The sequence below is a fragment of the Tachysurus fulvidraco genome, chromosome 5 (assembly GCF_022655615.1).
Source record: "Tachysurus fulvidraco isolate hzauxx_2018 chromosome 5, HZAU_PFXX_2.0, whole genome shotgun sequence".
In the NCBI taxonomy this organism is placed as follows: Eukaryota; Metazoa; Chordata; class Actinopteri; order Siluriformes; family Bagridae; genus Tachysurus; species Tachysurus fulvidraco.
The window spans coordinates 23,727,719-23,751,219 of NC_062522.1; the positions used below are offsets into that span (position 1 = coordinate 23,727,719).

Here is a 23,501-nt window from a genome sequence, read left to right on the forward strand (position 1 = left end):
TGGTAAATTTGTCGGAAGATGCTTAAAGGTTGCTAGCTAAGTGTGCTTTTCTCAGGCAATGGATGTCATGTTTTGAACAGGTTGTTGGTAAATACTCTAATGAAATGAACATAAGCCTAATAGATTTATTTGCAAACTGTCTAAACACCTGCAATCAACTTATCTGCAATGTACATGCAGCGTCATTTATACCGTAGTGTCTGCAGACAATATTGTAATGCTCATAGAAGATTCCAGCACATAGGTACACAGTAAGGATGGATAAGGATCAGTTGTGTAAAGAGGCTCCTGTTTATTATATTCTGTCTATCTTACAAATGAGCCATAATGATTTGGATGATGTATATGATCAAAGTTATTTATGACTGTTATACGTTATTTCTTTACATATTAAATTAAATGAGATCAGTAAACATCAATGCTTTAGCTGATAAATTCATTGGTGTGCGTCTTACAATAGAGACTTACAGTGCCTTGAAAAAGTATTCATACCCATTGAACTTTTCCACATTTTGACATGTTACAACCACAAAGAAAAATATAGTTTGTTGTGATTTTGTGAAATAGACCAAAAGAAAGTGGCACATAATTGTGAAGTGGAATGAAAATTATAAATGGTGTCCAATTTTTTTTTTTTTTTTACAAATAAATATCTGAAAAGTGTGGTGTGCATTTGTATTCAGCCCCCTTTACTCTGATACCCCTAACCGAAATCCAGTGAAACCAACCGCCTTCAGAAGTCACCTAATTAGTAAATAGAGTGCACCTTGTGTGTAATTTAATCTCAGTATAAATACAGCTGTTCTGTGAAGCCCTCAGAAGTGTGTTAGAGAACATTAGTGAAGAAACAGCATCAGGAAGACCAAAGAACACACCAGACAGGTCAGGGATAAAGTTCTGGAGAAGTTTAAAGCTGGCTTAGGTTATAAATTAATATCCCAAACCTTGAAAATTTCATGGAACACTGTACTATGAATCATCCGGGAAATAGAAAGAGTATGGCACAACTGCAAGACTACCAAGACATGGCTGTCCACCTAAACTGACAGGCCATGCAAGGAGAGCATTAATCATAGAAGCAGCCAAGAGGCCCATGGTAACTCTGGAGGTGCTGCAGAGCTCCACAGCTCAGGTGGGAGAATCTGTCCACAGGATAACTATTATTCGTGTACTCCACAAATCTGGTATTTATGGAAGAGTAGCAAGAAGAAAGTGATTGTTTAAAGAAAGCCATAAGAAATCCCATTTGCCATGTGGGGACACAGCAAGCATGTGGAAGTCAGATGAGACCAAAATGTAACTTTTTGGACAAAATTCAAAATGTAATGTGTGGAAAAAACCTAAAACTGCACATCACACTGAACACACCATCCCCACCGTGAAACATGGTGGTGGCAGCATCATGTTGTAAGGGGTTACTTTTCTTCAGCAGGGACAGGAAAGCTGGTCAGAGTTGATGGGAAGATGAATGGAGCCAAATACAGGGCGATCTTAGAGGAAAACCAGTTAGAGTCTGCAAAAGACATGAGACTGGGGTGGAGGTTCATCTTACAATGAAGTGGTTTAGAACAAAGCATATTCATGTGTTAGAATGACCAAAGTCAAAGACAAGACCTAAGTCCAATTGAGAATCTGAAAAATACAAATACATAAAATACATTTTTGTTTGTGGTTGTAACGTGTCAAAATTTGAAAAAGCTCAGTGGGTATGAATATTTTGCAAGGCACTGTATTACTAAACCACACACATTTGTTTAATAGGCTGGGTACTGTGTACTAGATACAGTACATATTTTTTCGACCTTAAATATCATCCTTCAACTGATCAAAGAGAGAAAAGATAAAAGACTGTTTTGTCTGTGTAATTCCAAGATTTAGTTATTCAATATAATTAAAATAATCTGTAAAGTAGCCTGTATTATCCCTGCAATGTGTAGGATTGAATAATAAGAAAGCTTTACGTTTTTCAATGTAATCCTTGTGAAACAACGTCAAGCATGTACTTGATTGATGGATTTTATAAACCTTTTCATAGAAGTGAAAATATTGTGCAAGGTGACATACCCATCTGGAATAACACAATGTGTTGACAGTTTCCTGGTCTTAACTGAAGCTAAACATGTAAAGCAAGTGTTTAATGTAATAAATAGGCCATACATAACGGAATTGTGCTTTTGATTGTTTTTCTGTCCGTGTAAGAGATGCACTGCTATGAAGCAAAATTCAGCAAATCTGTATTTTGCCCTGAGCAGTAAAATGTGTGGAGGCGGGGCTGTTCATGCTCACGTTTGAAGTACTGTCTCGTTTGCTGTAGTATGAGCCTCCTGTACCTGACCTCCCACTGAGTCTTCATTATATTATAGCCTCTGGTTTCTAGCTGCACGTGAAGTTCACTATCATTCTTACAGTCTGTGATACCAGACTAAAAAAACACTTCTGGATATGCTATTATTACAAATAAAAAGGCTGCTTTCACAGCATTTCCACCACCATTTTATGCTTACCTCAATGTTCCTACTTGAATATTAATGGCAATTCTTCAAGTGACATCTGTCTTATGGCAACACTCACTCTTAAAACCAGTTCACCAGAATCAGTCTCTGTTATTGTGCCATGAATTCATAATTCACCCTAATTTCTGCAACATCTGCTGTGAATTATCATAGCCACAGGAGGGCATTCATTTATTTACATTCATGTTTTTTGTATGTTACATTATAAATCAGAGGATTGGGAGAAAAAAGTGTCTGCCACTCACTCCAACAAATGATAAACAGGGATACAATGTCTGTTTCCTGGGAGTGTGCAACAGAAACCTTTAATATGGAGATTCTGCTCATTTTGTGTAGAGACGCGTGGGTAGGAAACATTGATGCAGGTGTGCTCTTTCAGTGTGTGTGTGTGTGTGTGTGTGTGTGTGTGTGTGTGTGTGTGTGTGTGTGTGCTAACGCATGGGGCTGTTTAAGCGTGTGTTGGTGAGCATACAAGTTTACGTGCAGTTTCTGTGAGCATATGGTGTGTGCCAGTGGGTGTGATCCTTTGGGGAGAGAACTGTAACAGTAAGATGCTGTCTGTGTGTGTGTGTGTGTGTGTGTGTGTGTGTGTGTGTGTGTGTGTGTGTGTGTGTGTGTGTGTGTGTGTGTGTGTGCTTAAACCTTGACATTTGTCTAGCAGTAGTTATTTCTGAGCAGTTGTGAGTAATAATTGTGTGTTTCTTGCACAGGTCACGACTCTCCTGTACTTACTGGAGTGAGATGTACTAAAATCTGGCCCCTACAATAGTCTTCTCTTCTTCCTCTTCTCAGCTCTGAGGGTGCAGCCAATGATGCGATTACGGTGGAGACTGGGCGTCGCTCTAATATTGGGGGTATTCCTCAATAACAGGCATCTCACAAATGCTCTGGACATTCCATTAGAGAGTAAGTAAGGATTTATGCCATATCATAATTTGACAGCACTGATTATCTTTATATTTATATTCATATTCTTTTTTCCTTCATGGATGATAAATTATGGATGTTTTACTTTATATGCTGCCAAGTGTACAAGTAAACATTTTTTCAAAATCTTGAGCAACACCAACAAGAGAAAATTATTCTTCCAATTATATTCTTAGGGCTACCCTGATATATATATAATTTAGTAAATGTAAAAATCTGTCTGGTTTCCAGTATATATTAGAAACTGTATATATATATATTGTATATATATGTTTTGAATATTCAACATGTTCTGGATCTATAGAGGACAAGCTTATTTAATGTCTTCCTTCTAAACAATCAGATGTGATTTTTCCGGTGGTTGAAATATAGCAGCAATATAGAATGTAAACATAAACTTTCAGCTTGTTTTAATAAATGGCTTTAAATACTGAGATTTACGTATTATGTTGATGGTAAACTCCTTGATGTGTCTGAGCTATTTTTAAAAAGGGTCAAATTAGACCTCATCAAAATATATGGTGCAGTCATATACGGATATAAAAAACACCACTGTTAAAATGTCATTTTTTGTGGTAAAAATGAATAAATAATAAATAAATATTGAAACCAAGACAATGCACTTAAAACAGTAATGCACAACTCCTTGATTGTTTTAAATGAATAAGTATTTAATAACAGCCTGAATGTGATTAGTTGATTCTGAACATGCGTACATTTTATGTGTATTGAAAACAATGGTGAAGCATCAAAATAAAATGTAAAACTGACTTGTACAGAAGTTTCAATCATGAAAATGGCTTCCAAATGTACATATTTTGCATTAAAGGCAGGGTCTCCGATTTTTGAGAAATGCTTCAGAAAACTGAGTCGGGCGATAATAAACAAAAATCAAAACAGACGTGTAGCCAATGAGCAGAAAGGGGCGTGGCTTGTTAATATGCGGCGGAGAGAGTGTTCAGTGCGCATGTGTGACATTAGCAGAAAGCGGTTTTAGCATTGACATGGAGGATAAAAACAAAGAAAGAAAGCGAAGAAAGGCTTACGATAAGACAAGAAGCAGGACCCGTGTTAATATAGGATCAGTTGGCGCATATTCACAGATTGGAGTTTCCCGAGTCAATAACTCCTGAGCTAAACGCTGTTACTACACAAATAATACCTCCTTTCTATCATAGTAATGTAGAGAGGCAGCTACAACCGTGTTTTGTGTAATAGTGTAACAGCATTTAGCTCAGGAGTTATTGACTCGGGAAATTCACTTAAGATGCCGAGGCACTTTTTTCCTTCTCGATAGGTGAGTAACGTTGGTTTTGCTTTGTTTCACAGAACTAATATATGCCGTCCTTTGCATGATTTGGTTACGTATGTATGTGTGGGCGGAGCTATCGATACAGGGGTGGGATCCATTTGGGCTAGGGACGTGTTTGTTTTGGTGATTTCAAATGTCGACATCGGCTTTCAAAAATCGGAGACCCTGCCTTTAATTTGAGGGTATTTTCTTCAAAATGTAAATACCATAAAATTCAAGCTCAAATTACACACACCCCCGTCAGTCATTTCAGGTACTGTAAATAATTGGACAAGCCAACTTAAATTAAACTGTTATTTAAATCATTTTGTACTAAAGGTTTTGGATTGTTTATTGGTTTCCAGTTAACTTTGCACTTTTGGACCATAGCCATGACTGAATAATATTCAATAAAGTAATTTCCAGATTTAGTCAGAGTCAAAAGGCTCTTGGAATTTAACTAATTGCTTTAACACAGTCTGCTGGCACCATAAGAGAAATGGAAAAATTATAATGTGTTGGCAGGCAGGCCACCTTTCAAAAATCTTTAGACAGATGACATGGGCTAATTAACATCTGTCCAGGGTCTCCATCTTGCTCTCGGGCTGGGTTTTGAACACTCCTGCTCTCGATCATGTTATCAATTTCAAATTCTGCCTGGGCCACAGTAATTTTGTGAGTCATAATATAAGGATATTTGTTTTTAGCTGATCTAGCCCATTTAGTAACACCTGATTCTGAACATAGAATATATAGATACATATGGGTTAGCAGAAACTTATAACAGCAGTATACATTTAAAAAGAACTCATGCTCCCACCTCTTTTCTTTTTCAAAGATTTTGGTGTTTGGAGTCATCTATTCAATCACACTAAAAGTGATTGTAAAAATGAAAATAAAAACAGGTTAAATAAAACAGTCAGCAGGCTGTGTTTACAACATAGTGTGTCTGCTATGATCTAGAGATCGATGCATCCCTCATGTTTTATGGGTTGTCTAGCTGCTGTTGATAATGTGTTTCATTGTTTGAGAATTTGTGTCTCAGTTGTGTGTAATTAATGTTCATACTGTATACACCGAACAGGCATAACATTGACCACCTTCCTAATATTGTGAGCTGCCAAAACAGCCCTGATCCGTCAAGGCATGAACTCCACTACACCCCTAAAGGTTTGCTGTGGTATCTGGCACCAAGATATTAGCAACAGATGCTCTAAGTCCTGTAAGTTGCGTGGTGGGGCCTATACTGTATGTATAGGACTTGTTTGTTCAGCACATCCCACAGATTTGGGATCTGGGAATTTGTAAGCCAAGTCAACACCTCAAACTTCTTGTTGTGCTTTTCAAACCATTACTGAACCATTTTTTTTATTTGTGCCAGGGCGCATTATCATTCTGAAAGAGGCCAGAGCCATCAGGGAATACTGTTTTCATGAAAGGGTGTACATGGTCTATAACAGGGGTCTCCAACCTAATCCGGAAAGGGCCTGTGTGGGTGCAGGTTTTCAATCCAACCAAGCAGAAGCCACACTAGAGTCTACAAAAGCCAAGAACAGCTGATTAAACATGTGGAATCAGGTGCAGCTTCTGCTTGGTTGGAATGAAAACCTGCACTCACACCGGCCCTTTCCGGATAAGATTGGACACACCTGGTCTATAACAATGTTTAGGTAGGTGGTATGTGTCAAAGTAACATCCATATGGATGGCAGGACCCAAGGTTTCCAGCAGAACATTGCCTAAAGCATCACTGTCTCTGCTGGCTTGCTTTCTTCCCATAGTGCATCTCAGTGCCATGTATTCCCCAGGAGAGCAACAAATACTCACCCGGCCATCCATGTGATTTAAACAAAAAATGTGATTCATCAGACCAGGCCACTGTTTTCCATTGCTCCATGGTCCAGTTTTGATGATCATGTGCCCATTGTTGGCACTTTTGGCAGAGGACAGGGGTAAGGTGTATTCTGAAACCTTTCCATCACAACCATTATTTTCTTCTTCAGAAATTTGAGCTACAGCAGATTGTCTGTTGGATCAGACCACTCCGGCCAGCTTTCAGTCCCCAACGTGAATCAGTCGCCCATGACCTGTTCACCACTGTTCCTTCCACCCCACAAGAGCTGCAGTTTTAAAGCTGCAGTCGTCTAGCCATCACAATTTGGCCCTTGTCAAGCTCAAATCCTTATGCTTGTCTATTTTTTCCTTCTTCTAACACATCAACTTTGAGGAAAGAATGTTCAATTGTTGCCTAATATATCCCAAGCACTAACAGGTGCCATGATGAAAAGATAATCAGTATTGTTTACTTCACCTGTCAGTGGTCATAATGTTATGTCTGATCGATGTTGTATGTATATACACCCAATATTTGATGCATGTAATGCCTTATAATGCCTTTTTCTGAAAACATTCAATGTGGCTGCTGAAAAAAAATTGTGAATTTTACAGAAAAATGAAGTCCCAATTCCAATCTGTTACAAGATATTTTCATTATTCATTTTTTTTTAAATGTTTGCATAAACAAATTGATGAGAACTGTTAGATTTCTGTATATCTCAATATAAGGACAGTTTATTAGGTACACCTATCATATTGTGCCATTTGGCCTTCTTCTAAAAGGATTGTATTGCAAGGAATCTAATTGATCTTACTCAGATATTTTAAATTGAGGAGGGGAACAGTTTTGGTCTGAACCTAGCATGGACTTTGGCTATAGTAAACCAGTCAAGACAAATCTGATAAATGGAGTGTTTGGATATGACATTCTGCACATCCACTATGTCTCATGTCAGATTTGATCTGTCTGATAATACAAAAAAATGATCTGTTTTATTTACACCACATACCACAGTCTCATGAAATGACAAAATACAATGTGAGTGTATACCTAATAAACCAGCAATTCAGTCATTCAGATTTACTTAAACTCAAGCCACTCAAATTGCCATTACACTTGCTGATTTTTATGTTCCTACACCATATTATTAGGTGTTGTTTAGTGCAGCTTAAATTAGATATACACATCATTGGTAATCAAGGTCTAAGGTCACACTGTCACAGCAGGACCTTACAGGAACGCATGCATCATTGCCCACGCTTAATGTAAGCACATGAGTAAGTTGCTCCATATGCCTGAGCCTCTCGTGTATTACTGTGTAGTATAACTGCCTCCCCTGTGCTCTCTTTACCCAGTTGAGCAGCCGCCAACAATAACAGAGCAGTCACCAGCCACTCTTATCGCTTTGTCCTTTGATGAGAACTTTGCAGTCAAGTGTGAAGCCAAAGGCAACCCTGATCCAGAGTAAGCACACAAACAAGTACACACATGCACTCATGCTTACACTCACACACTAAGTCATTAACAGTGCCAAGAGTTGTATCCTAAACAAAAGTACAACTACCTTTGCCTAAAGCACTTTATGAAATTCTGCAGTCCTGTAGTTTGCTCCAACTGCTTTTGTAACACGGGGTAAATTTTTTTTATTACTACCAGTAGTCTGTGTTATGCATCATTTTCATATCTGCTGTCTATACATTTATGCATAATATGGTAAATGTGAAATGGTAAATGGCATGCATCCAGAAACACTGGAAAGCACTGAGAATCCCAGAAATTTTTAAAAATGCATAAATGTTTATTCACAAAATGTCAAAAAAAATAGCCATTTGCAGAACATATCTTCATCTTATACAACTTTATGAAATGTGAATAAGGAAACTACGGAACTTGAATTCAATTCAACACTGTCTTTTGCAAATCACAAATCTGGCAGTGCTATAGGTTATTCTAGAGTAAACCACTGATAATAGACAAATTGGTATATATTTTATGTCTATTATAATAGACATTTGTATCTGTGTGTTTTATTTATTTATTTATTTATTTTTTATTATACAAACACATTGTCTATATACCCTCACTGGCCACTTTATTAGGAGCACATGTACACCTGTTCATTCAAGCATTGTCCTGATCTAAAAAAAAAAAAAAAAAAAAAAGTGAGTATATATATAATTAATGTATATAATGTAACAATAAATAGGTTTATAATAATACAATGAAAGTAAAGCAAATTTTATTGCAGATAAATGGTTATTTTTTTTTTCTTTATTTGTTTATATTTTTTTTTACTACACTGCATGCAATATGAAATACCTTACATTATCTATCAAACACAGGGTCGTTACTAGCTGGTTGAGTATTTATGACACTCTTCTTTCTTGTGCAGTTCCCATGGCAACACTTAAAGCGTTCAGTCAGGCAGACAGGGAGGCGGTTGTTCAGAGGCCATGTAGGAAATGAGATTACCAGATTTTTAAGTTAGATATGTTTGATGTATAGGTTCTGGTCTGTATTAATTTTCCATAAGCAGTTTCATTTTAATCACAGTAGCAATTACAGGACTGCTACCATCTTAGAAAAAGCTGTGTTTGTTATTTCCTTATGTAATGACATGATATTCTTTTATATATGTGCTTATCATTCAGGATAAATGGTATGCTAATTACAAAAATTCTACCATGCAGAAAAAAATAAAGATGTTACTGAGATTATAGATAAGTTATTTTTTATACCCCCACACACACATTATAGCTTATTGTCTGTTATTTTAAAAAGTAAACTCCGCTGAACATCCAGCTAAACATCATACTGTTTAATTAATTAAAATGGTGTAATTAGCTATGTTTATCCAAAAGTCCATTTTGCCCCATTTGCTTTGGTCAGTGTGTGTTGTGACTCCAAAATGTATGCAAAGATTGCAAATGTAATTAGACATGATGTTGTACAGAAACCTTAATCTCTGAGGACTGTTTATACTTTTTTTGAGTTGTTATTCATTTTATTAGGCCATATATCAATTTAGATTCTTCTTCTATTACACACATGATCGATTGAAAACATGACAAAATACAGAAATACACTCAAGTATTGAGTGTCAAGATTCACTAAAAACCTATACAGGATAAAGCTTACTGAAGCTGAATAAATCTTACATCTGCAATTGCTAAAATAGAAATGATAACAATATTGTGTGGGTTTAACTTTGTAAAAAACTGAATTACCCTCAATCTGCAAGTCTTCTCTCTCTTTCTCTCAATGCTGTATGGTGCATGATTTCAAGAAATGTACTTAAAACAGATAATTACATAATTATCATAGTGCTGTAAATCGTTTTATAATTCGGATGGTTTAGCTAAGATTTTTCCCCCCCATAGATTCAAATGGACAAAAAATGGACAAGATTTTGATCCCTATCAGGACCCCATGCTGATCACTAATGAAGACTCTGGAACATTCATCATCCCGAACAACGGGAACCTAACTGAATACCAAGGGACATATCGCTGTTACGCCTACAACAAGCTCGGAACTGCCATGTCAGAGAAAATTGAATTCATCATTCCCAGTGAGTAAAATATGAGTCTACTCTTATGGTACTTTTAGGTAGATTTAGAGGCTGCAGTCTGTTGAAATGGCCATTCTTGGTGACTGTGGGGGTGTCCACAGTATTTGCCTGTTAAAAGCCCCCTGAACCCTGAGCCACCTTTGTCTGCTATATAATTTTGTGTATGTGAACCTTGGGACAGGGTGGATGAAAAATAGACTCACTTCTCTCTTCATCATTCTACTAGATACACTGCTCATAGTGCTTTAAAACCCACAGTATAAATCTCTGGACCATGGAACCAGGCCAGAGGGGGCAGCAATGACAAAGCATGAGCACTTCAGTCACACATTGAAGTTTGACATGAGACGATGATGTAGTAATAGTGTGTTATTGCTGTACTTTAGGACCAAGGTTGTAGGGTGTTATAAATCTTCTCTGTTTTACATTCTCTGTCTCATTTTTAAGAAAACTATAGCGAACCAGGCCTCTTACTGCCCTCCTGCTGCCACGATATATTACTACATCTGCCCAATTCAGCACTTGACTTGTGTTTATTGTACTTTCCAGATGTTCCAAAGTTCCCAAAAGAGAAAATTGATCCGATCAAGGTAGAAGAAGGACAGCCATTTATTTTGGAATGCAATCCACCTAAAGGAATTCCTCCACTGGAAATTTACTGGATGACCATAAGTGAGTAACCAAGCATGGCCAGCCAAACATGTTGGGTCACAAATCCTGCTTTTATAAAACGTTGGTTTAATGTTTTCACTTACTTTTCATACAGATTTTTTTTTGGTTAACAACAAATATTATTTTAAAAATATACTCAAATAATATATTTGAGTGCTTTGTTCCAGCATTACTTCATGGCATTATTTTGAGTTAGTAAAAATAAAGCACTTATAAAGAGGCATTTTTTATGACCATCAAATTACATTTTATGTTGTGCTTAACCATTTAACATAAAAAAATATAACAAAAAGGCAAATAGTATGTGTATTATAGCTATATTTGTTATGTATTTGCAGGCACATAAGAGCACTGAAAGTATTTGTCCCCTTTCTCTTATAGATATGAAGCAGATAGAGCAAAATGCGAGAGTGACTGTAGGGCTGAATGGGAACCTCTACTTCTCCAATGCCATTCAGACAGACAGCCGGAGAGATTACTGCTGCTATGCATCCTTTCCAAGAATACGTACCATGATCCAAAAAAACGCCATGTCCGTTATTGTCAGCAACTGTATGTATAACCCTCAGACATTGACCCAGGTCAATCGACCCATTATTTCTATAATTTAAATAGTAATTAAAATGTGTTGCTTAAATGCTGTCTGCAAAAATTAATCAAGAACCTGCTTAAACTTATCAAGAAAATGAATGCTTTCATATAGAGGCTGCACAATTTAGGTTATGGTTTTAAACATACAGTAATTCACAAGATACAATGTTGGGTTCTTCAAGTTATTTAAATCACAAGTGAAAAAAATAGACTGTTCAGTATAAAAAGAATACATAAAAATGCAAAACCTAGTGCATTAGAAGGCTAGTAGGGTCAGGGTTAGCATAGCACCTGTGGAGCAAAGAAGATAAAAGGCCTTGTTGAATTGTCCCACCGTGGCAGTGGGAACTCATAACCTTCTGCTATGTGTTGCAGATGCTTAAATACTGAGCCACCACTACTTATAAAATTATTAACATATTTCTGGATCTGGATACTGGATTAAGTTTCTAATTTTAATCATATTCTTCACTCTAGCTAGGGTGGCACAGTGGTAGCATTTTGCTAAAGGGCCCCTGGTTTGAACCTGGGCTTGAATTTTTCAATTTGTGGATGGTTAAAAGGTTCACACTGTGTCTATTTTGGCTTTCTCTGGGTTATGTGGTTTCCTCTTACTTCCAAAACACGGCACTATGTGGACTGGCCATGCTAAATAGGCCCTTACTGTATATATGTATGAATGAGTGAATGTGTGTCTACATAGTCCACTACAATGGAATATTACAATCCAGTGTGTATTGCTCAGATCCATCTAAGCCCTGACCAGGATAGTGGTTACACAAGATAAATGATTGATCCTAGAACTACGAAGCTTTTCATGTTATCTTCACTGTAGCTACTGAATAATTCATAGTACTCACTGAAAAACCTTTAATATAAGTAAATCCAATATCCACCAGAGATCAAAAATGAGTTTTTAACTTGTACCACATTTAAACATCAAATCTGTCATTTTGACCACAACAAAACATAAGATTTCACAGTCTATGTGTCAGCGGGAATATGGTGTTTGATCAATGACATAGCATCAACTCAGCCATAGAAAGCACTAGCATTCATCTGTGGTTTAGGGTGCAGTAATGGATCAAGCAGGTTTGATTCAAGGTCATTTGTTTTTTAGACATCTGAGACACGTCATCCATTCTGTGAAAGAGATCATTTTAGACATCAACAATGTTCATAAAGCTCATGTCTTTGCACTCACATTAAAGTCACGGTTGAGGGTTTAAAAGAAGCATATTATAATAGTAGCAACAATTGTTAAAAGGCATTTGATGCATTTCTTAGGCTTTATATGGTTTGTGCCAAACATCATGCTTTGGCTTTAGACCAAATGAACAGAAATTATTCCATACTTTCTAGAGGGAGTGTAAAAAGCAATATTTAAAGCATTGACTCATTGAAACAATGTATAATATTTTTTTTGCTTTGTTTATTTAAAATTACATTGCAAATCCCCAACTGTCACTTTAATTACCATTGCCAGATGTCAATATCTCATCTACGGTTTAGTGCATTCATTTTTTTGATTGATTATTTGTACCTCCATGTATTTTCCATCTGTTTTCCATTTCTCCATTTCAGCAAAGTCAATGAGTCAATCTGGTAGTGGAAAGGGAGCAGGTGAGCGTTGTTCTCTACATCTGCTTCTCTAGAATAGCAAATATTTTTAACAGCTGAAGCCCAGATAACAGACCTGTTTTAATGCTTACCCTGAAACTAAATAGAAAATGGGGCTCCTCGTGGGGCATTTGTGTGTATATAATTAATTAATTACACCATCATGCACATGCACACCTTAAAAGAAACAGCTTTTCATGTAATCATATGTATCATATGGCCTCACATTTGCATCATATGGTTCCTAGCTAATGCCATTTTGGAGAGGAGGCCCAGTCTTCTGTCGCCCTCTGGTGGTCAGACATTCACTCATATTGTGAAAGGGGAGGAACTGATATTAGAATGCATTGCTGAAGGCTTGTAAGTAACATTCTCTCATTTACCCGAATTCAACTTATTTACTGATATGAGATTTCTAGTATTGTGTGCCATTTACAGACATTAGTGTAATGATAACCAAGAGCACTTTGACTATTTATATATAGGTTAGAACATTAATATGACATTAAATAGTATTTTCAGATAATGTGTTTACCACCAAGTACCAGTCCAATCCATTTGTATGAAATTGCTTTTGCATTTCTAAATGCAACTTAAAGAACAGTATTATTTGTCATTCTTTTTTTTTTATGAATATTTATTATCATGGCCTTTTCTTTTTCCAGCCCAACTCCGATGGTTGAGTGGATCAAGATAGGAGAGAAGATTTCTGACCGAGCCGTGTTTAAAAATTTTGGGAAGCACTTGACCATAGAGGAAGTGACAGAAGATGATGAAGGGAAATACATGTGCAAGGCCTATAACGCCCATGGATCAGATGTTCATTACTTTCATGTAGCAGTGGAGGGTGGGATATTCTTTTTTTTGATTATTTCTCAGTCAGTTCTTTTTATCTAGCTGGAGTTGACAAACTTCCCCCTTTTGCTTCACTCAAAGTACAGTACATCAGTGCACAATGTGTTGTCTGACCAAAAAAAAGCAAAAAGAGAAAAAATTAATAATGTAGCTTTGACTTTTGAAATTGTGTGTAACTTTATGTTTGTATCTTTTTGTAACAGAGCCTCCTGAGTGGAATATTGAACCCAAGGGTCAGTTGCATGTCATAGGAGCTGAGGTTGTCATCAGATGTGCTGCATATGGCAACCCAGTACCGACTGTGTCATGGATGGTGAACGGGCGCGCTCTTAGTGGTATGAGTCCCTGATATCTGACATATCTGCAGAATGCCTTTTTAGGAAATTAAGACTTATCATTCAGTTTTAGGATAAAATCAGATTTTTAGTGTATACCTGAACTATTATATTAAACCACATTGCTACTGAATTCCTCAATATGATTATTCAAGAAACACTAGTTCCTATATCATTCTAATAACAAATCATTTTCTAAAACATTGTGGTTTCAGTAACAACTCCAGGAAAACTCAGAAAAATATCTAAGTTAACAGTTATTGAATGGAATGTCCAGAGCAGCACATTGTAACAGTCAAAAGTAAAAACAGTCAAAAGTAAAACTGTCTATTTAATATTTTTTTTAATATGAGAATTCATTAAGAGTGAGTATCTTAATATTAATTAGATCTGTCACTCTTATTAATATTAAGCAAATTGTAGCATTAGTAAGTTGTTGTTGTATAAGATAGGAATAAAGGAGGAAATCTTGTTATTGTAAAATAATCAATTTTGGGGTGTTGTGAAGAGGATTTACTGTTTCTAACTTGATGTTACAGTAATTGTTTACATAAAACACATTTCATTCTTTACTTACATAATATGCTGTTTTTTGTTATAAAGCATTTTCAATAAATAATTGAAAAAAATTGTTTATAAAAGAACAACGAAAATGAATAAACAAACAGATAAGATTGCTGTAAGCCACTGCTGATTTGGCATCTGTTTCAGAGGTTCCAGCAACCAATAGAAAAGTGTATGATGACACCATCATGATCCACAACGCCAGCCCTAGTGACAGTGCAGTTTATCAGTGTGAAGCATCCAACAGACATGGAACGTTACTGGCCAATGCTAACATCATTATCATGAGTGAGTAAAGCTTCAAAGAAAACCCTTTTCGTTGGTTTATTTCTTTTGAAAATGAATGTGGATTTAAAAATTCGGTGCACAGAACATTAGATATATGAGGCTATGATGCTAACCTGACAAACATTAAATAAAAAGACCTTGCTATATACTAAAGATGAAATGATCTGTTACTTAAGATTTTTCCCTTTGACAGAGTAAAAATAGTTTTGTGTAGCTATGGCAACTTTTTTGTTTTCATGTTTACGATCAGAAATCATGGTAGATTTAGTATATATTAAACAAAAGTGTAAAAATTATACATGTGCTCTTCATTACCTGCAAATATAGTGATCATAATCAAAATGATCATACTTCAATTATTTAAATCACCTTAGAGTAGGCACTAAATATGTAATCCAACATGTTAACACACATGACAGTTTATTGTGACAAAATTAGGCATACAGCAATACAATTGGAGCATGACAAAAGTAATCACAGTGGCCGTTTTAATTTAAATAATTTCGTAAAGGTTTATCTTCATTAAATATGAATAGAAACACATACAATGATCACAATGATGTTGGGCGAATAATAAACATCTGCTTCTTTGTTGGTGTAGATCTATGCATAAATAGATCTCTAAGGCCAGCAATGTTGCATTGTGTGTGAGGAGGGTGTAACACACACACACACACACACACACACACACACACACACACACACACACACACACACACACACACGCACTCACACAGAGAGAGACGCATCTTGTTTCCTTAAGGGTGGGCTACACAGAGGCTCATTTCCCTTTGCTTCCTCCTGTGGAAATGAGCTTCTTTTATATGCTAAGATGCCCCCCTTCCCACTCCCATTCACATGTGATAAGCAGAGCATCTTTCATCTGAAGGGAAAAAAAAGAAAAACAGAACTGTATATCATTTTCTCAAAAGGCAAGAAAGAAGAAGATAGGAAATGGCCAGCAAATCCATTGTATATGAGAGATAAAAGAGATCAGTCCTTTGACAGTGACACATGGTATGATTTCAGGGTTGAGGGGTCAGATACTGGTGTCATGACTAATAGTACTGAGCATCATAAAGTCAAATTTAGTGCAAGACAACAAAGTGCTAGTGCTTTTCCTTTGTATGACCTTGACTTCAGAAATGGACCATAAACCCATGTTACATTACCAGCAGATAAATATTTAGATTACTAAACACATTTTCTTTGCGGTCAAAACCAGAAGAATATACTTATATTTACTATATAATTTCTTATATAATGGTTGAAGTCGGAGGTTTACACACTATTAGATTGTCCTTAAAACTCCACGGATTTGATATTGCCTAACTATAGTTTTGACAAGGGTTTTAGGAAATCTTCTTTGTGCATGGCATAAGTCACTATTCCCAAGTTGTTAACAGACAAAATTTCACTTTCAATTAACTTTATTACAATTCCAGTGGGCGAGAAGTTTACATGTTTAAAAGTTTACTAAACCTTCTTGTGAAATTCTAGAAAATTATGTCAATCCAGTAGACAATTAGCCAATTAGCTTATAATAGGCTAATTGACTCATTTTGTATGTACATTTTAAGTATTTTTAAGGCCTACCTTCAAACTTAGTGCCTCTTTGCTTGACATCATGGGGAAATCAAAAGAATTCGGCAAAGATCTCAGAAAATGATTTTCACAGGACTGGTTTATCCAGTAGAGCGATTTCCAAGTGCCTGCAGGTACCACTTTTATCTGTACAAACAATAGTAGACAAGTTTAAACAGCATGGGTGAATGTAGACACCATGCCACTCAATTAGGAGATACATTTTATTTCTCTTAGGGTGGAATGTATTTAGTTAAATTAAATAGGTTTTCCATATTGACTATTGTTATGGTGGGAGGAGGCATGCAAGCCAAAGAACACCATCTCACCTGTGAATAATGAGGGTGGCAGCATCATGTTGTGATCTACTGCAGGAGGAACTTGGGCACTTTACAAAGTAGACAGCATCATGAGGAAGAGTTTGGATACACCACATTATGGTGTACCCAGATCCCCTATTTGCAAGCATCGATATTCGCCTCCATTTAGGAGACCACATGCTCAAATTGGACCTCCCCATAGACATTCCCACATCTAACTTCACAGAGATGAATGCAGGCAGCAATCACAGAGCTAGCTCCTGAATCTGGAATAGAACCTCTGTGTTGGTGGAGAGGTCAAATAGATGGGAAGTCTCCATTTCTGTCTTCACCAACCCATCCTGTGATCCCAATATTGGAGCCAATGTCTCACCTTAGCAGATGCTGGGCATGAGCTATAGGTCACAGATGGCAGACTTCCATCACCCCAAGAAGAGAGTTTGTGTTTTTTTTGTTTTGTTTTGTTTGTTTGTTTGTTTGTTTTTCAGACTGACCGAGTGTGCTCTGATTCCAAACAAACAAATTGTGTGAGTCGTACCATGTAAGAATTGTGGTACAAAACTTTTGTACTGTTTGCTAGCCATGCTATATATGGAGCAGTTAAACAAACAACGAAACAATCCATGCCGAACAGGCAAATGGATTTCTAAAGACAAAGAAACTGGGTATACCATGATGTAGTCTTTTCATAATTTTCACACATGCTTCAGAATATTGTCCCAAATAACCATTCTCATAAAATCAATCAATTTTAAAATGCAGCAATGAGTTTCATAAAAGTGAACTGTATTTTTTTACTGATTTAGTTTTATGTTTATGCCTTTATTCAGAGAAACAGTGGTGATTTGATGTTTCAAATTAATACATCCTGGTTTAGGTTCACTAGGTCAGAGAATAAGAATTCCATCAGTCTGAAAACTCTTGCTAGAGATAATATAGCTAGAAAAGCACACAGACAACAACGCTTTTAAGTGATCATTTAGCTTCATAGGTAGGTCTTCAGATATAGTGTAAAGACACCCAGTGACTCTGCTGTTCAGGCAGCTAGGTGAAGTTCATAACACCACCTAGGTGCCAGAACCTAGATGAGTCTTTATATATGAATTCCTTATACCCTGAGAGATAGTGGACCCAGATTTAGACTTTTCAAATCTAGACTAAATTTAGTCTACATATAGGTAATGCACTGTTTTGGAAGAGCATTGCAAACAAACATGCTATCACCATTTTCTTTAGTCAACAATATGCAGTTCCTTTGTTGCATGTAAAAGCCGAGCAGGGCTGTCATCCATCTATGTATACAAAGGAAGAGATGAAGGTCATAGGACAAAGATTGTTATTGTTTTGGATCTTGTTTTGGATCTGTCATTTTACACTGTAGGCTTCCAAGAAAGGTCAGAAGAAACAATCATCCTTGCAATGTTCTATTTATTAGATTAAAAAAAAAGACACTAGTTAATAGTACATAATTAAATATTAACGATTAGCATTCATATTGTCAAAGTTTTTAAAATTGGATATTTTGGCCCAAATTCAAATTAACCACACAATGCTTGTTATTTCTTTTCTAGACCTGCGACCACTGATCCTGACAGAAGATAATCTTTTGTATTCAGCTGTGGTGGGAAAGCGAGTGATCATGCACTGCAGGGTGTTCAGCTCACCACCCTCAGCTATTATCTGGTGAGCAAAGTTCAGGATCAGAAATCTCAATACAGTCAAGAAGTCAAAAAAGAGACAGCATTAGGTATTACAAGTCAGTTTATTTAGTGCCTTGAGATCAGTGGTCACATTCCTCTTTATACAGTGCATAGATTTTATCAGTGGGGAATACATCAAGGTTTTTCAAGATGCAAATATATCAATGAAAATAACACTTTCTGTTGCATAGATGTGACAGGGAAACATATTTTGAGGTCTTTAAGCACTATTTATGAAAAATGTGATGGCAATCTGTCAAGAATTATGGTTGTGAGGTTGTGTGCATACAGTAGTATGTGATTAAACACATGCAGACTTAGGCTCAAGGGAATGCAGCTGTTTCGTGTAAATGTGAATACATGCTATTATCCAGTTTAAAGAAGCAGGATTTAAATAGTGCACTAATGTTTAACAAAACTGATAGCAGATGTAATGAATTAAATACCTTACTCTATGAGAAAATCCTTAAATTTAGCAAATATTGCAGTTTGCAGGTTTGGTTACAAGTCAGTCTCCCAATACCCCGGTTTCCTCCCTCTGTCCATTGACGTATGCAGTATGCTGATTGGCATCTATAAATACATTCAATGTAGGATGAAGCAGTATAATAAATAGATGAATAAATGGATGGATGGATGGATGGATAGTTACTATTTACTGTAAGGTAGTTTCTAATTAAAAATGTAGGTATGATTATGTAAAAAGGGAAATGTGGTTAGTAACAAATGACTATAGGTAATTAGCAATCAAATACAATAAATGTAACTGTCATTTTCCTAATTAATGAATAAATTAGCATTAGGAAGAAATTAATATATGCTAATTTGTAGCACAACTGACAAACGTTCAAACACCGAATGGGCCCAAAAGTATGTGCATAGAGATATTTATTTGTTTGTTATCAGGAGCAAGGATGACAGTGCTAATGCCCTTGAGGGACCAAGGTTCTCCCTACATGCAAATGGGACACTGGAGATTTACAGCGTTAAGGAGGAGGATGATGGTGACTACACATGTGTCACTGAAAACTCTGAAGGCAAATTGGCCATCACTGCTGTGTTGGAGGTTAAAGGTGAGATCTGATCTAGAGATCTTTTCTTGGAGATCAAGTCTCCTGGTGATTTAATTTTAAACCTAATAATTTTGGAAGAAATAATTAATGCATAACAGTTAATAAAAGCTATCAGTAGCAAGTTGGAGACTTACTTGTGTAAGGATAATTAGATGCATCATGTTACTTTTATTATGTAAAGGGTTAGGGGAAGTATTGTCTAGCACAGGAAATTAAACTCAGATTAGGAATCATGATGGGAAGAAAGAAACTGTTCATTTTACCCCTGACACTGAACTGCAGTGTAAATTTGGAAAGAAATGGATAGTCTATTAGGCTGTCTGATGCACTGCTTGCACTGATGTTCAGTAGTCAGATTAGATATTGAGCATCATGTTAATGCTGTATAGATTATGATATACAGATGTGCTCATAGGTTTGCATACCCTGTAAGAAATTGTTAAACATTGGGATTTATTTGGAAAATTAAGATAGTGAACACATAAAGTCATACATTATCACATAATTGTTTGACTCCTTTTTAAAACCTAATAATAAATGAAATCACCTAAACAACCCTGATCAAAAGGTTACATATTCTTGAATGTTTGGCCACATTATAAACAAAATCTTTTGTTCAAACTCTGACAAAGAGGTGGAAAATGAGAGGTTCTGTTGATACTAAGACATGGTCAGATTGCACCGATTACTACCAGAAGAAAACCCCCCAAATTTCTTAGAGATAAATACAGGCTTCTCTGGAAAAAAGTGGTGGTGTTGTTTCAAGGAGTACTTGAACACAAATTACCTGCATGGCCAAGTTGCCAGGAGAAAGCCATTACTGTGCCTATGGCACTTAGAGAAGCATCATAGCTTCTGGATGGGACTCATTTGGAGTGATGAGACCAAAATTGAACTTTTGGTCACAACCATAAGTGCTATGTTTGGAGAAGACAGGCCAACAAGGCCTATGGTGAAAAGTACACTATCCCCACTGTAAAGCATGGTGGTGGATCTCTTATGCTTTTGGAATGTGTGAGCTCTAGTGTAACAGGGAAGTTAGTAAAAATTGATGGCAAGATGAAAGCAACACATTATCAGAAAATACTGGCAGACAATTTGCATTCTACAGAACAAAAGCTGTGCATGGGACGTACTTCGATGTTCCAACATGACAATGATCTAAAGCACAAGGCAAAGTTGATGCTCTAATGGCTACAGTAGAAAAAGGTGAAGGTTCTGGAGTGGCCATCAGTCTCCTGACCTCAATATCTTTGAGCCACTTTGCTGAGATCTCATAGGTGCAGTTTGTGTAAGAAAACCCAAATATTTACAGGAACTTGAGACATTTTACCAAGAAGAATGGGCAGCACTACAACCTGAGAGAATTAAAGACCTCAAGCACAATTATTACAAAAGACTGAATGGCATCATTGATGCTAAAGGAGGCAATACACAATATTAAAAACTAAAGATATGAAAATTTTAGAACAGTTTGATGATTGTGCCTTTCTGTTAAGCCTTGCGTATTAACTTGAGTAATATAAGAAATAAAATAAATTTGTTTTGCTTTCTCACTCCTGTTTTCTTTAAAAAATGGTACACATCTTGCACATTTTCTGAAGGTATGCAAACTTTTGAGCACAATTTTATATGTGTTTATCAGTCTTTTAGTTCCGGTAGAATGCACTAAAGCATGCCAAATATTCTTATTCAGATTGTCTCAGGTGTTTTCTTCATTCTGCTAAGGAAAATAGTAAATTTGAATTGTTGCCTGACTTGTGGGAGAAGCTTTGGTTTGTGTGATTATATAGTCTGATAGAACACGATGCCATATTAGCTGATTTCAAATGATTAATTTGAATCACCTTATGTGAATGACTAACATAATATAATAGATTAAAGTTTATACAGTCACCTTTTTTAACATTTTATAAATCATCTGAAACATGCTAAAATCTAAAAAAATAAAATTTTTCACTCTTCCAGCTCCCACTAAGATTGTGAATTCTCCTCGGGATCAGCGTGTTTTTGTTGGAACTACAGTTCAGTTCACATGTCAGGCTGAACTTGATCCATCCTTCAGTGAGGATTATGAGATGATTTGGGAGAAAGACGGCATCACTCTCAATGACAGTGAAAGCACTCGGTAAAAGGCTCAAGAGCTGCACTATTTGATCAGTGTGGTGATTGAATGCCATGAAAGGCTCCCTGTTCAATGCATTCCTCTTGTCTGATTTTTGACAGCTATATTGTTGATGGAGCGATCCTGCAGATTGTCAATGTAAGCTTCAGTGACCAGGGTGTATACTTATGTGTGGCCAAAAGTCCAGTGGATCAGGACAGAGCCATGGCTCTGCTTACAGTCCTGGGTGAGTAACATAAGTCAAAGCTTTGCATGTGAATCCGCCATTAATAGGCTTCTGAGTACAGTATGTAGTGGGTTTGTGTGTGTGAAAACAGTTTATATTTAAACTTTATAATAGAAAGCTGTGGATTAAAAGGACATCCAATGTTAGCTAGCAAACAGACCAGAGAGCTCTCTGCCATCAATCATAACTATGTTTTTTTGTCAGATGTCCCGGACGCCCCGCAAGGTCTGGTTCTCGCTGAACGCGAAAACAGGACAGTGAAACTTAAATGGATCCCTGGAGATGACCATAACTGCACTACCACAGGTAATAAGGTCCCCCTCGACTTGCAATAGTTTGTATATCAGCACACACAGAGAAAACAATACATGAATCTACACTTGATACAAACAAAGACTGATAAGAGAATAAAGACTGATTTTATTTTGGGTTAATTGTGTACATATTTAAACAGAGCTCTGGATTCACAACATCCCTAACGAGGGAAAGTGTAAATCTTGGTAAAACCTGAAGATACACTGAAATCTTGGTAAAACCTGAAGAAATCAGTGCAGCATAAATACTATCTATGGATTATAATCTCTATGTATTAAGTATCAGTGAAGAGGGAATTTTTCTTCTTAAAAACAAATCACTTATAGCCTGCATTTAATTCATATAACAAATGTCAACTTATGACATTTTTCCTGTATAATCTGCAATATTTCTTTATTTCTGTAGCTTTTTTCAGCATTTTATTAACTACTGTTTTACTTTCCAATCCAGAGTTCATCATTGAATATGAGGAGAGCCAGTGGGAGCCTGGCAGATGGAAGGAGCTGGTGCGGGTGCCTGGATATCATCACTCAGCTCTGCTGAAGCTCCATGGGCACACAGACTACAGCTTCCGTGTCTCAGGAATGAATGAGGTGGGAAGAGGACAACCTAGTAGAGCCAGCGACAGATATAAAACCCCAGCCTCAGGTCTGCATTATCACCCTCTTTTCTATCTCCCTTTATCAATAATTAATTCTTCTACAACCACAAGACTAGGTCTACTGCTTTCACACATGCATTCTCAAATGCATTGCTTTAAAATGCATGGAACATTCAAATATTCAGAATAGTGAGATAATTGAATTTCCCTATTTGTTAAACCTATGCTTCCTTCTACATGAATTTCACAGGCCATTGTTCTCTTTTTGTTCCTTCTCTCCCTGTTTTTTTTCTATCTCTACCTCTCTGACTCTCTTCTGCACTACAAATTCCACTGCCGACAAAATCCATATTTCTGCTCCCGCAAAAGCACCTGACAAGAACCCTGAAAACATCAAAATAGAAGCTCATTTTCGAAATGAAATGGATATCAACTGGAAGGTAGGAGGCCATGAGTTCTGTTATGAAATTCGTTCAAGAGCTGCTAAATTCAAA

At 36.6% G+C, this 23,501-nt stretch overlaps 1 protein-coding gene across 12 annotated transcripts in view; it reads left to right on the forward strand.

Moving 5' to 3' along the window:
- Nucleotides 1-23,501, forward strand: part of chl1b (cell adhesion molecule L1-like b) — a 75,309-nt gene that overhangs the window by 34,993 nt on the left and 16,815 nt on the right. For 9 of the 12 annotated variants that reach the window (XM_027146754.2, XM_027146756.2, XM_027146758.2 and 6 more), the window contains exons 2-18: nucleotides 3,224-3,419; nucleotides 7,923-8,031; nucleotides 9,948-10,138; nucleotides 10,688-10,810; nucleotides 11,192-11,362; nucleotides 12,986-13,024; nucleotides 13,270-13,381; nucleotides 13,687-13,868; nucleotides 14,080-14,211; nucleotides 14,923-15,063; nucleotides 18,539-18,650; nucleotides 19,574-19,740; nucleotides 21,709-21,868; nucleotides 21,967-22,091; nucleotides 22,296-22,397; nucleotides 22,857-23,054; nucleotides 23,377-23,447. In XM_027146754.2, coding sequence (XP_027002555.2) covers nucleotides 3,323-3,419; nucleotides 7,923-8,031; nucleotides 9,948-10,138; nucleotides 10,688-10,810; nucleotides 11,192-11,362; nucleotides 12,986-13,024; nucleotides 13,270-13,381; nucleotides 13,687-13,868; nucleotides 14,080-14,211; nucleotides 14,923-15,063; nucleotides 18,539-18,650; nucleotides 19,574-19,740; nucleotides 21,709-21,868; nucleotides 21,967-22,091; nucleotides 22,296-22,397; nucleotides 22,857-23,054; nucleotides 23,377-23,447 — 2,232 coding nt within the window. In that variant the 5' untranslated portion in view covers nucleotides 3,224-3,322. The remainder of the gene's footprint in view (nucleotides 1-3,223; nucleotides 3,420-7,922; nucleotides 8,032-9,947; nucleotides 10,139-10,687; nucleotides 10,811-11,191; nucleotides 11,363-12,985; nucleotides 13,025-13,269; nucleotides 13,382-13,686; nucleotides 13,869-14,079; nucleotides 14,212-14,922; nucleotides 15,064-18,538; nucleotides 18,651-19,573; nucleotides 19,741-21,708; nucleotides 21,869-21,966; nucleotides 22,092-22,295; nucleotides 22,398-22,856; nucleotides 23,055-23,376; nucleotides 23,448-23,501) is intronic. The other 3 variants (XM_027146757.2, XM_027146764.2, XM_047813772.1) reach the window with 2 other exon arrangements.